Here is a 14,065-nt window from a genome sequence, read left to right on the forward strand (position 1 = left end):
TAGAACGGTAACGAGACTCATCGCTGAGACAAGTAAAGATGAGTACCTGAGCAGCGTGCTAGAACGTCTGGGTAGAGGCGAACGGGTCGAAGGCCAGCTAAAGCCATTTGCTGGTGAGCTCTCCCAAGTCCAGGCAGTTCTGCTGAAGGGATGCAAGGTTGTGATTCCCGCCAGCATGAGGCGCAAAACACTGGACAAAATTCACCAAGGCCACTTGGGTATAAACAAATGCAAGTCAAGAGCCCGAGAAGCGGTCTTCTGGCCAGGTATGAATAGCGACTTTGAAGCCTTTGTACAGAAGTGCGCAGCGTGCAGCAAATACGCGTACAGTCAGCCACGCGAGCCGCTGAAGATGCGCCCAGTGCCTGAGCAACCATGGCATCGAGTTGGCATTGACATTTTTACTACGGTGGCAGACCTTATCTTTGCGTTTACGACGCGCTGTCTAACTTTCCAGAGGTGGAACTACTTAAAGATACCTCGGCTAGCACCGTCATTGACGTAAATAGCTCTATCTTCGCTCGATACGGCATTCCTATGGAGGTGTACTCAGACAACGGACCCCCTATCTCAAGCAATCAGTTCGCGGCATTTTCAAGCGAATACGATTTCGACCACATCACCTCTAGCCCTAGATATCCACAGTCAAATGGCCTTGCGGAGAAGGGGGTGCCAGTGGTCAAACGGATACTAAAGGAAACCACTGAAACCAATCAAGATTTTTGGCTTGGTTTGTTGGCTTACAGGACAACCCCCCTGGATGGTGCGACGTCCCCGGCAGAGATCCTTCAGTCCAGAAAGCTACGAACAACGCTGCCAGACATTCAGGACGGCCTTGGTCTACATGTTGTCAAGCATCGTCAGACAGCAAGTAACCCGCAAATGCTGCCACCTCTGAGCCAAGGTGACATTGTTCGTGTGAAGAACTTTGTCTGGGATGAAAAAGCAAAGGTCATGCTGCGCTGGGCTGAACCCAGTTCCTACAAGGTGGTCACCGAAGATGGGAGATTTCGACGTCGCAACCGAAGGCACTTGCGGCCTACGAAAGAAACATTTTGGCGTTTACTTGATGACGACAGTGAGGACACTTCCGGGATCAGCTCATCGCAATCGCAGCAGCAACAGCAGCAGCGACCGTTGACGCTTGATAGGCACGCAGTCTCTAGCACCCCTGGGAATAGCACCTCGCAGCCGCAACAGCGACCAGTGACGTCTGATGGTGGTGCAGTGCTAAATGCTCCGCTGTGTAGGGGATCGCATAGAGAATGTGTACCCCCACGACGTTTGGCCAATGGCAGGAACTTTCAGCAAATGCCCTAAGTTGTTTGTGTGTGTGTACATTGACCGGATGTTACGCTTAACCCCTCATTTTGTTTATGCTTTGTTTATGTGTTCATTCTCTCATGTTGCAGGAAAGGAGATGTATCGTATGCGCGATGAGCAGCTCGCGCCGTGCCGGCTAAGAACTGTAACTGATACGCATTGCTGACTGATACACACTTGCCCTGTGTTGGTGCTTACAGTATAGATACCTGTTGCTCAATAAAGCTGGGCTTCTTATCCCCTTGGAACCCGGCGTATCATGACTACGATACAATTATAATGGCTTACTTATTCAACATTCAACTTGCATTGTGTTTGGCGGGAAGGAGGTTGCTATTAGTGGAGAAGTTGAAGGACCACGGCGCCGCTAAGTTGGTATGGCCTTACGAAATTAAAAAAAAGAAACATACGCTTGACCGGTTCTCGTTCCGAAAAAGTTCTCAAAGCTTATTAGGATAATTTTTTAAAATGGTGCGTCATCTTTCTTTATCGGTGAAATTTCAAATAGTCATGAATAGACGCTTCTGAAATCTAATAACTTCCAAAAAACCTAGTACGCTCGTCCTCGCGAGCCTATTAGGCATTCAATGTGCTTCTTCGTTGTGGGGTTTTACGTGCCAAAACCAGCTATGATTATGAGGCACGCCGTAGTAGAGGGCTCCGGATTAATTTTGACCACCTGTGGTTCTTTAACGAGCACTACAACGCAAGCACACGGGCGTTTTTTGCATTTTCACCTCCACCGAAATGCGGCTGGCATGCCGGGATTCAGTCCTGCGACCTCGCGCTCAGCAGCGCAACGCCTTAGCTGACTTAGCTACCCCGGCGGGTATGAGGCATTCAATGTCTATGTATAAATTGTCTATGTAAAAACAAGTTAATCCCGAAGTTAACAAACCCGTAATTGTGCACTAAAAACACCCATACAGCATTTCTGCAATTTTATTTCTGTTAGAGCTTCTATACTGGATAAATGTGACTTAACGAGTTAACAGCTTACATGAAATTCTCAATTGTTAGTGAAAGTTTTGTAAAAGTCCTACTTGCAAATCCTTGGTGTATAAAAACTGTAAATTACTTTTTCCCTCCTTTATATGTCTCAATAAATTCTGTGATAACGTTTTTTTGTATTATTAGCAGTGTCAGAGCAAGAAATGTCACAGGAGCCAACACGGAATCTTGTCTCCTCCCTCTTGTTGAAACGATAAGTCCAGCGACATTCCTTGTCATGCCACTGTTAAATCAATCCTAGCCGCCACCTTCCTTTGCGCCTCTCTCTTGTTTAGCATTCTTTAGCTACAATGCGGTATTTTGATGATTTCTTTAATTCAATGACTTTTAAAGAAGCTTGTAGACATGTTGGTAACCTAAATCAAAAAGCTGCTCCCTATACTTGGTAGATTTCAACTGTGTCGTTCAAATTCATCGAACCTTGTTGAATTCGTTGCGTGTGGATGCCGAGCAATTGAAACTTCTGTCATCAGTTTAGATAGGAGGTCATGAAGTAAGGCTGGTCAGGAAGAACCACACATTGATCTCTCCTACCCTCTTTGAGATTGTGGCATCAGAATACTCATGTATCTGTTTTAGAGATTTCAGCCTGGCTTCATCAACAGAATTAATAACCTTAACCAAGTCGAATCTGGGATTTTACATACCAAAGCCATGATATGATTACAAGCACGCCGTAGTGGGGGACTCCGGCTTAGTTTTGACCACCTAGGGTTACTTAACGTACACCCATAGCACAGTAAACAGGTAGTTTTGCACTACACCCCCATCGAAATGCGGCCACCGCGGCCGTGATTCAGTCCAGCGCGCGCGGGCTTAGCAGCCCAAAGGCAAAGCCACTACACCACCACGGCGAGTATTTAAAAACTTGTAGCAACCTGCGTCTAGCAATCGATCCACCTGCACGAGAAACGTTTATGGTGCCCTTTGAAGAGACGACACGCGGAAGGCGCTCATTACGGTATGTTTCCCAATACCTCTTTCAAGGAGCATGTAATGCATAGAAGAGAAGGGCAGCAACCATTTATTTCCGCAAGGTGAGCCTGATGCCTAGGAATCTCGAGGTGTTGTTTACTATTAGCTCGCAGGTAATACCGTCTTTCACACTGTTCGGACCCTTCAACATGCACCAAGCAGCCCAGTTCGGTAGACTCCTGCAGTTCATTTGCAGTTCATCAGGCACTTCTAAAGTCAGCGACGCGTCTGCCATCTGCCCTTCGTCCCGTCTTTTGCGTGTTTCGATCCCTTTTCTGAGCCCCGAGTCCATGGCTGTGATGCTGCGCTGCTGAACACGAGGTCGTGGGTTGGATCTCGACCATGGCGGCCGCATTCTGAGGGGGCGGTATTCAGAAACGATCGTATATACAGTGCATTGGGTTAAGTGCACGTTAAAGAACCTGAGCTGGACAAAATTAATCGAGAGGTAGCCACTACGGCGCTCTCATAACACACTGTGCAGTTTCAAGACGTTGAATCGGAGAATTGAATTTATATCCGTTATATTTCAGTAGTGTAATTTCATCCTAATTTTCTGCTCATACGCGCTACCTCTGGGTCTTGAGGGTATACAAATAAATAACTGAACTGCAATTGACGGAGCATGGGGCACGATACAGGATCCAGGGCATATTACTGGTTGTTGATTCCTTCCATGTTTTTACATTAAATCCTCAATTACTGAGTCGCCATAGCACAGGAAATACTGCTATCATGTAATAGCATGCAATAACCATTTGTTGGAAGTAGCACTACGTCATCGGGTCTTTGTAAGCTAGCTGGCTATTATTGTTCCCTAATACTGCTTATAATTATCTTACCATTCTATTTTAACATTTCTCTTTAGTGCCCCTTCAAAAGAATGTCGTGCGTCGCCGAATGCATTCCCAATTGTACAAAGCTTTATAAAATGTAACAACAAAAGCGCGAGTATTCTTTAAACATATTCTGTGTAAATAAAAATATAATTAGGCCAACATAACTACAGTGACACTAGCTTTGCCAAGGATGTTCTATTTGTAATGTATGCGCACAATGTAATCAAGATATCACTAAGAAATCATAACGTGCCGTTCAACAGCTCAAAGCGACACACGGGGTAGGCGAGAAGCAGTTTAATTCAGCAAATTAATTTCGACCATGTTTGACTTCTTTATCCGGCAGCTAAATCCAAGTACACGAGCCTTTTGGTATTTAACCCCCGTCAGAATGTGAACGCCGGGAGTCGAACCCGCAACCTCGTGCTCAGCAACAGAATGCCCAAGCTCGTGAACGACCGTGGCTCACTGGCATTTAGTGTACTGGCGCCGCGCCTTATGCGTATACATGTATGAAAGTGCGCAGTATATGATATAGCCGTTTTCAAGGATGTATGATATATCGTTCAAACTTGGACTAGTTGTAAATTTGTCCACATAGAAAAATGATGTCATTCCACCTCCCCTCCACAACACCAATCGGGTTAATTTTAGGCAACACTGTCAGGGACCGCGTAATTATTTAAACAAGCCAAAGACATCAGCGATGAGCCAACGAGGAGAGGGAAGCCTCAGTCTTGAGCCAACGTTCCGACGAGAGAACTTCTCATCGTGAGGGCGACAACTGCTTTCGTTGCCAGGATTTATACATAGCTCGCGCTCCCGCAATGGGCGAGCAGTAGGAACCAGTACTAAAGTGGTAATCTAAATGCTGGGTGTTTACGCGCCAAAACAATTATATGAATAGGGGGCGCGCCGTAGTGGGGCACTTCGGTTTAATTTTGACTACTTGGGGCCCTTTAACATGCACCCAACGCATGGCAAACGAGCGTTTTTTTTTAGGGGCGAAGCTCCTTAGGGCTTGGGTCTGTCCTTCCTCCGTATGTAGCCACCTGTAGTTTTATGGAGTGTTCACTAGATGGCGTAAGTGGTAGCCACCTGTAGTTTTATGAAGTGTTCACTAGATGGAGTAAGTCCGTAGCTCTGGTATGGAGACCGCTATGTGTGTATGTATACGCATATATACATATATATGCATAGTATAACTGGAAGCCGACTTCCGCTTCCGTTTCCACTTCCGGTTCCGCTTCCGGTTCCGGAAGCCAGCTTCCGGCTTCCGGAGAACGCTTCCGGCGTTTTTCTCTCTCGTCCGTAGCTAGGTGCGCGGCGGTGCACAAGGGCGTTCGTTGCCTACGTGCGTTCTCTTTCTCTCGTTCCCGCCGCGCGCTCTCTTTCTTTCTCGTCCATAGCTAGGGGCGCTGCGGTGCACAAGGGCGTTCGTTCGCGACGCGCGTTCTCTTTCTCTCGTTCCCGCCGCGCGCTCTCTTTCTTTCTCGTCCGTAGCTAGGGGCGCTGCGGTGCGCAAGGGCGTTCGTTCCCGACGCGCGTTCTCTTTCTCTCGTTCCCGCCGCGCGCTCTCTTTCTATCTCGTCCATAGCTAGGGGCGCTGCGGTGCACAAGGGCGTTCGTTGCCGACGCGCGTTCTCTTTCTCTCGTTCCCGCCGCGCGCTCTCTTTCTTTCTCGTCCGTAGCTAGGTGCGCTGCGGTGCACAAGGGCGTTCGTTCGCGACGCGCGTTCTCTTTCTCTCGTTCCCGCCGCGCGCTCTCTTTCTTTCTCGTCCGTAGCTAGGGGCGCTGCGGTGCACAAGGGCGTTCGTTCCCGACGCGCGTTCTCTTTCTCTCGTTCCCGCCACGCGCTCTCTTTCTTTCTCGTCCGTAGCTAGGGGCGCTGCGGTGCACAAGGGCGTTTGTTCCTGACGCGCGTTCTCTTTCTCTCGTTCCCGCCGCGCGCTCTCTTTCTTTCTCGTCCGTAGCTAGGGGCGCTGCGGTGCACAAGGGCGTTCGTTCGCGACGCGCGTTCTCTTTCTCTCGTTCCCGCCGCGCGCTCTCTTTCTTTCTCGTCCGTAGCTAGGGGCGCTGCGGTGCACAAGGGCGTTCGTTCCCGACGCGCGTTCTCTTTCTCTCGTTCCCGCCGCGCGCTCTCTTTCTTTCTCGTCCGTAGCTAGGGGCGCTGCGGTGCACAAGGGCGTTCGTTCCCGACGCGCGTTCTCTTTCTCTCGTTCCCGCCGCGCGCTCTCTTTCTTTCTCGTCCGTAGCTAGGGGCGCTGCGGTGCACAAGGGCGTTCGTTCCCGACGCGCGTTCTCTTTCTCTCGTTCCCGCCGCGCGCTCTCTTTCTTTCTCGTCCGTAGCTAGGGGCGCTGCGGTGCACAAGGGCGTTCGTTCCCGACGCGCGTTCTCTTTCTCTCGTTCCCGCCGCGCGCTCTCTTTCTTTCTCGTCCGTAGCTAGGGGCGCTGCGGTGCACAAGGGCGTTCGTTCCCGACGCGCGTTCTCTTTCTCTCGTTCCCGCCGCGCGCTCTCTTTCTTTCTCGTCCGTAGCTAGGTGCGCTGCGGTGCACAAGGGCGTTCGTTCGCGACGCGCGTTCTCTTTCTCTCGTTCCCGCCGCGCGCTCTCTTTCTTTCTCGTCCGTAGCTAGGGGCGCTGCGGTGCACAAGGGCGTTCGTTCCCGACGCGCGTTCTCTTTCTCTCGTTCCCGCCGCGCGCTCTCTTTCTTTCTCGTCCGTAGCTAGGGGCGCTGCGGTGCTCAAGGGCGTTCGTTGCCTACGTGCGTTCTCTTTCTCTCGTTCCCGCTGCGCGCTCTCTTTCTTTCTCGTCCGTAGCTAGGGGCGCTGCGGTGCACAAGGGCGGTCGTTCCCGACGCGCGTTCTCTTTCTCTCCTTCCCGCCGCGCGCTCTCTTTCTTTCTCGTCCGTAGCTAGGGGCGCTGCGGTGCACAAGGGCGTTCGTTCCCGACGCGCGTTCTCTTTCTCTCGTTCCCGCCGCGCGCTCTCTTTCTTTCTCGTCCGTAGCTAGGGGCGCTGCGGTGCACAAGGGCGTTCGTTCCCGACGCGCGTTCTATTTCTCTCGTTCCCGCCGCGCGCTCTCTTTCTTTCTCGTCCGTAGCTAGGTGCGCTGCGGTGCACAAGGGCGTTCGTTGCCTACGTGCGTTCTCTTTCTCTCGTTCCCGCCGCGCGCTCTCTTTCTTTCTCGTCCGTAGCTAGGGGCGCTGCGGTGCACAAGGGCGTTCGTTCCCGACGCGCGTTCTCTTTCTCTCGTTCCCGCCGCGCGCTCTCTTTCTTTCTCGTCCGTAGCTAGGTGCGCTGCGGTGCACAAGGGCGTTCGTTCCGACGCGCGTTCTCTTTCTCTCGTTCCCGCCGCGCGCTCTCTTTCTTTCTCGTCCGTAGCTAGGGGCGCTGCGGTGCACAAGGGCGTTCGTTCCCGACGCGCGTTCTCTTTCTCTCGTTCCCGCCGCGCGCTCTCTTTCTTTCTCGTCCGTAGCTAGGGGCGCTGCGGTGCACAAGGGCGTTCGTTCCCGACGCGCGTTCTCTTTCTCTCGTTCCCGCCGCGCGCTCTCTTTCTTTCTCGTCCGTAGCTAGGGGCGCTGCGGTGCACAAGGGCGTTCGTTCCCGACGCGCGTTCTCTTTCTCTCGTTCCCGCCGCGCGCTCTCTTTCTTTCTCGTCCGTAGCTAGGGGCGCTGCGGTGCACAAGGGCGTTCGTTCCCGACGCGCGTTCTCTTTCTCTCGTTCCCGCCGCGCGCTCTCTTTCTTTCTCGTCCGTAGCTAGGGGCGCTGCGGTGCACAAGGGCGTTCGTTCCCGACGCGCGTTCTCTTTCTCTCGTTCCCGCCGCGCGCTCTCTTTCTTTCTCGTCCGTAGCTAGGGGCGCTGCGGTGCACAAGGGCGTTCGTTCCCGACGCGCGTTCTCTTTCTCTCGTTCCCGCCGCGCGCTCTCTTTCTTTCTCGTCCGTAGCTAGGGGCGCTGCGGTGCACAAGGGCGTTCGTTCCCGACGCGCGTTCTCTTTCTCTCGTTCCCGCCGCGCGCTCTCTTTCTTTCTCGTCCGTAGCTAGGTGCGCTGCGGTGCACAAGGGCGTTCGTTCCCGACGCGCGTTCTCTTTCTCTCGTTCCCGCCGCGCGCTCTCTTTCTTTCTCGTCCGTAGCTAGGGGCGCTGCGGTGCACAAGGGCGTTCGTTTCCGACGCGCGTTCTCTTTCTCTCGTTCCCGCCGCGCGCTCTCTTTCTTTCTCGTCCGTAGCTAGGGGCGCTGCGGTGCACAAGGGCGTTCGTTCCCGACGCGCGTTCTCTTTCTCTCGTTCCCGCCGCGCGCTCTCTTTCTTTCTCGTCCGTAGGTAGGGGCGCTGCGGTGCACAAGGGCGTTCGTTCGCGACGCGCGTTCTCTTTCTCTCGTTCCCGCCGCGCGCTCTCTTTCTTTCTCGTCCGTAGCTAGGTGCGCTGCGGTGCACAAGGGCGTTCGTTCGCGACGCGCGTTCTCTTTCTCTCGTTCCCGCCGCGCGCTCTCTTTCTTTCTCGTCCGTAGCCAGGGGCGCTGCGGTGCACAATGGCGTTCGTTCCCGACGCGCGTTCTCTTTCTCTCGATCCCGCCGCGCGCTCTCTTTCTTTCTCGTCCGTAGCTAGGGGCGCTGCGGTGCACAAGGGCGTTCGTTCGCGACGCGCGTTCTCTTTCTCTCGTTCCCGCCGCGCGCTCTCTTTCTTTCTCGTCCGTAGCTAGGTGCGCTGCGGTGCACAAGGGCGTTCGTTCGCGACGCGCGTTCTCTTTCTCTCGTTCCCGCCGCGCGCTCTCTTTCTTTCTCGTCCGTAGCCTAGGGGCGCTGCGGTGCACAAGGGCGTTCGTTCGCGACGCGCGTTCTCTTTCTCTCGTTCCCGCCGCGCGCTCTCTTTCTTTCTCGTCCGTAGCTAGGTGCGCTGCGGTGCACAAGGGCGTTCGTTCGCGACGCGCGTTCTCTTTCTCTCGTTCCCGCCGCGCGCTCTCTTTCTTTCTCGTCCGTAGCTAGGGGCGCTGCGGTGCACAAGGGCGTTCGTTCGCGACGCGCGTTCTCTTTCTCTCGTTCCCGCCGCGCGCTCTCTTTCTTTCTCGTCCGTAGCTAGGGCCGCTGCGGTGCACAAGGGCGTTCGTTCCCGACGCGCGTTCTCTTTCTCTCGTTCCCGCCGCGCGCTCTCTTTCTTTCTCGTCCGTAGCTAGGGGCGCTGCGGTGCACAAGGGCGTTCGTTCCCGACGCGCGTTCTCTTTCTCTCGTTCCCGCCGCGCGCTCTCTTTCTTTCTCGTCCGTAGCTAGGGGCGCTGCGGTGCACAAGGGCGTTCGTTGCCTACGTGCGTTCTCTTTCTCTCGTTCCCGTCGCGCGCTCTCTTTCTTTCTCGTCCGTAGCTAGGTGCGCTGCGGTGCACAAGGGCGTTCGTTCCCGACGCGCGTTCTCTTTCTCTCGTTCCCGCCGCGCGCTCTCTTTCTTTCTCGTCCGTAGCTAGGGCCGCTGCGGTGCACAAGGGCGTTCGTTCCCGACGCGCGTTCTCTTTCTCTCGTTCCCGCCGCGCGCTCTCTTTCTTTCTCGTCCGTAGCTAGGGGCGCTGCGGTGCACAAGGGCGTTCGTTCCCGACGCGCGTTCTCTTTCTCTCGTTCCCGCCGCGCGTTCTCTTTCTTTCTCGTCCGTAGCTAGGGGCGCTGCGGTGCACAAGGGCGTTCGTTGCCTACGTGCGTTCTCTTTCTCTCGTTCCCGTCGCGCGCTCTCTTTCTTTCTCGTCCGTAGCTAGGTGCGCTGCGGTGCACAAGGGCGTTCGTTCCCGACGCGCGTTCTCTTTCTCTCGTTCCCGCCGCGCGCTCTCTTTCTTTCTCGTCCGTAGCTAGGGGCGCTGCGGTGCACAAGGGCGTTCGTTCCCGACGCGCGTTCTCTTTCTCTCGTTCCCGCCGCGCGCTCTCTTTCTTTCTCGTCCGTAGGTAGGGGCGCTGCGGTGCACAAGGGCGTTCGTTTCCGACGCGCGTTCTCTTTCTCTCGTTCCCGCCGCGCGCTCTCTTTCTTTCTCGTCCGTAGCTAGGGGCGCTGCGGTGCACAAGGGCGTTCGTTCCCGACGCGCGTTCTCTTTCTCTCGATCCCGCCGCGCGCTCTCTTTCTTTCTCGTCTGTAGCTAGGGGCGCTGCGGTGCACAAGGGCGTTCGTTCCCGACGCGCGTTCTCTTTATCTCGTTCCCGCCGCGCGCTCTCTTTCTTTCTCGTCCGTAGCTAGGGGCGCTGCGGTGCACAAAGGCGTTCGTTCCCGACGCGCGTTCTCTTTCTCTCGTTCCCGCCGCGCGCTCTCTTTCTTTCTCGTCCGTAGCTAGGTGCGCTGCGGTGCACAAGGGCGTTCGTTCGCGACGCGCGTTCTCTTTCTCTCGTTCCCGCCGCGCGCTCTCTTTCTTTCTCGTCCGTAGCTAGGGGCGCTGCGGTGCACAAGGGCGTTCGTTCCCGACGCGCGTTCTCTTTCTCTCGTTCCCGCCGCGCGCTCTCTTTCTTTCTCGTCCGTAGCTAGGTGCGCTGCGGTGCACAAGGGCGTTCGTTGCCTACGTGCGTTCTCTTTCTCTCGTTCCCGCTGCGCGCTCTCTTTCTTTCTCGTCCGTAGCTAGGGGCGCTGCGGTGCACAAGGGCGTTCGTTCCCGACGCGCGTTCTCTTTCTCTCGTTCCCGCCGCGCGCTCTCTTTCTTTCTCGTCCGTAGCTAGGGGCGCTGCGGTGCACAAGGGCGTTCGTTCCCGACGCGCGTTCTCTTTCTCTCGTTCCCGCCGCGCGCTCTCTTTCTTTCTCGTCCGTAGCTAGGGGCGCTGCGGTGCACAAGGGCGTTCGTTGCCTACGTGCGTTCTCTTTCTCTCGTTCCCGTCGCGCGCTCTCTTTCTTTCTCGTCCGTAGCTAGGTGCGCTGCGGTGCACAAGGGCGGTCGTTCCCGACGCGCGTTCTCTTTCTCTCGTTCCCGCCGCGCGCTCTCTTTCTTTCTCGTCCGTAGCTAGGGGCGCTGCGGTGCACAAGGGCGTTCGTTCCCGACGCGCGTTCTCTTTCTCTCGTTCCCGCCGCGCGCTCTCTTTCTTTCTCGTCCGTAGCTAGGGGCGCTGCGGTGCACAAGGGCGTTCGTTGCCTACGTGCGTTCTCTTTCTCTCGATCCCGTCGCGCGCTCTCTTTCTTTCTCGTCCGTAGCTAGGGGCGCTGCGGTGCACAAGGGCGGTCGTTCCCGACGCGCGTTCTCTTTCTCTCGTTCCCGCCGCGCGCTCTCTTTCTTTCTCGTCCGTAGCTAGGGGCGCTGCGGTGCACAAGGGCGTTCGTTCCCGACGCGCGTTCTCTTTCTCTCGTTCCCGCCGCGCTCTCTCTTTCTTTCTCGTCCGTAGCTAGGGGCGCTGCGGTGCACAAGGGCGTTCGTTCCCGATGCGCGCTCTCTTTCTCGTCCGTAGCGAGGGGCGCTGCATTGCACAAGGGCGTTCGTTCCCGACGCGCGCTCTCTTTATCTCTCGTCCGTAGCTGTGGATTACCCCAATGATCCCCCGGTGCTTCGCCCACTCATCATCATTCACTTCGTGGATATGCTGGGATTTTTTTTGCATTCCACTCCCATCTAAGTGCGGCAGCCGCGGTCGGGAATCGACGCGCGAGCTTGTACTTAGCAGCGCAGTGCAGCGCCAGCCGCTTAGCCATCGCGGTTGGTGAGTACAAAAGTGTATGGAGAGGTTCAGGGAATTGTTCTAGTATAAGGATTGGCTATATGACGGTGGCGCGGTGGGAAGTGCGCGGTAGGTTTTTCTAGTAAAGATGACGAAAAATGGGTGGATCCCACGCGCTGTGGGAAACGGTTTAGGCGAGGCTTTCGTTGGTGTTTGCGAAGAATGCTGTTCTTCTTCAGTGGCCATTAGCAAGTATAGAGAATACGACAAGGAGAGACACAGAAGAAAGGCGAAAGACAGGGAGGTTAGCGCAGAAGAGAAGCTCCTGTTTCCTTTGCAACACTGGGTAAGGGGGGAGGTGAAGAGATAAGACTGTAGAGAGGGAGAGAGGGAGAGAAACGGAGCACGGACACACAATTACAGCCAGGCTCTATAACCGCAGACTCTCACAGCACAGTAAGCAGCGCTTGTAGCACTACAAACACCAATTGAGCCTACAGTGATTGCGAGTGATCGTCTCTGCAAATTGTAGCGAGGACACTCACACAGAGTGTGTTGAAGTGTCTCCTTGCTGCCTGTGTCGTCACAGGAGGCATTGTCAGCCCGTCCGATCCGAAAAGCAAATATCTTCGTAAAAGCCCACTCCTAGGCATAGCCGACATTCCAGGGTAGCGTCTCGTCGGCAGTCGCTGGATTAGAGTCGCCTGGAATACGAAGGTGGGCTCTTGCGCCCAGGAGGTGCAGCTGGTTGCCTTGAAAACTCTGGGTTTTTCACGTGGAAACCGCGATAACACGTGCGTTAACTCGAAATTTTCTAGCGGTATCCGTCCTTGATAATGGTGTCGACTCCTCTTTGCTGCCTTGAAGAGCTGACCAAACAGTGTTATAGGCGTGCTCGTTACCTATGACGTGGCAGTGACATTGATGCGATGACGACGATGGCGACGACGATGGGATGACGAGGACAGCGTGTTTCTAATGCAGGTTATGTCCGCGCTTACCCAAGTTCCCAATTCGCCCGGGCCGCCTTAGTTTGACCTATACCCGGTGCCGGTTTGCACTATGTCCGACACCGACCAATCATGCAATACAGGAGCCAGCAGGAAGCTGTCACCAGCCGACACGCGCAAAGGGAGGGAAGCAGCAAAGAAAGTTTCGCTTTAAAATAATAAATACAAATGGTGGATATAAAGAGTTGTTTTCTGGTTATATGTGAAACGTAAGGTATTATGTACTGCTGTATACGATATTTTCGCGATTAGTATTACGGATAAATTCCGCAAGTTCCCTTCAAAACGGTAATGCCTGTGTGTAGCAATGTGTTGAACTTGTGCGTGAGATAGACTATATTTTCTGTCTCTGGAAGAATGAAAGTTTGGCCGTAGCATATAGCTTAACATGGAAGCAGTGACCTGGTAAGAACAAGTTTCTTAGCTTTATCCGTATGATGTCCGTTTACAATAAATGACTTCCCTGTCGCGTCGGTATATGGTTTGTAGTACAACGAACACCCTGGCACGTACTAATTACGTCATTTAGCATCTGGCGTGGCGTGGCGTGGTGTAGAGGTAGAACACCCGAATTCAAATCTGAAGGTCGTAAGTTCCAATCCTGCTCCATTCCACTACATTTTCAGGCATGGAGTGGTGCCTGACACCGGCAAAGAAAAAAAAATACATATTGCCGAGAGCTAGTGGGGCTATACTAGTTCAGGTGCAACCAAACTAGGCAGGCCCACTAAGCTTCATCAAAGTCACTCCCTCACCAGAACAGGAATTGGCCTCCCTGGTGCAGTATTCGGCCACTACCTCCCTCATGACTCCGACAATTAACCCATGGCCCTCAGTTCCCAGTGGCTGTGGAGCACCTGACCAAGGCGGCGGTCAGACCTGCTACGCGGCAGAGGGTGCTAAGAATCTCTGGGTCAAGGCAGGCCGCCAATAGAAACTGAACCTGGCAACGTTCAACACGCGCACCCTCTCGAGTGAGGCTAGCTTAGCAGGACTATTTGAAGAATTATCAGGCATTTCCTGGGATATTATTGGCCTTAGTGAGGTTAGAAGAACTGGTGAGGCTTACACAGTACTGACTAACGGCCACGTCCTCTGCTACAGAGGTCTTCCAGATAAGAAAGAATCCGTGGTAGGATTTCTAGTGCATAACAACGTAGCGGGCAACATTGATGAATTCTACAGCGTTAATGAAAGGGTAGCAGTCGTCGTAATAAAGCTGAATAGGAGGTACAAAATGAAGGTAGTACAAGCCTATGCCCCAACCTCTAGTCACGATGATGAAGAAATAGAACAGTTTTATGAA

At 54.1% G+C, this 14,065-nt stretch overlaps 1 protein-coding gene across 1 annotated transcript; it reads left to right on the forward strand.

The window, feature by feature from the left end:
* Positions 1 to 537: 537 nt before the first annotated feature.
* On the forward strand, positions 538 to 1,320 carry LOC119448845 (uncharacterized protein K02A2.6-like). Its single transcript, XM_037712059.1, has one exon. The coding sequence runs from the start codon at positions 538 to 540 to the stop codon at positions 1,318 to 1,320; it is 783 nt and encodes a 260-aa protein (XP_037567987.1).
* The last annotated feature ends 12,745 nt before the right edge of the window (positions 1,321 to 14,065 follow it).

The sequence above is a fragment of the Dermacentor silvarum genome, chromosome 1 (genome assembly GCF_013339745.2).
Source record: "Dermacentor silvarum isolate Dsil-2018 chromosome 1, BIME_Dsil_1.4, whole genome shotgun sequence".
In the NCBI taxonomy this organism is placed as follows: domain Eukaryota; kingdom Metazoa; phylum Arthropoda; class Arachnida; order Ixodida; family Ixodidae; genus Dermacentor; species Dermacentor silvarum.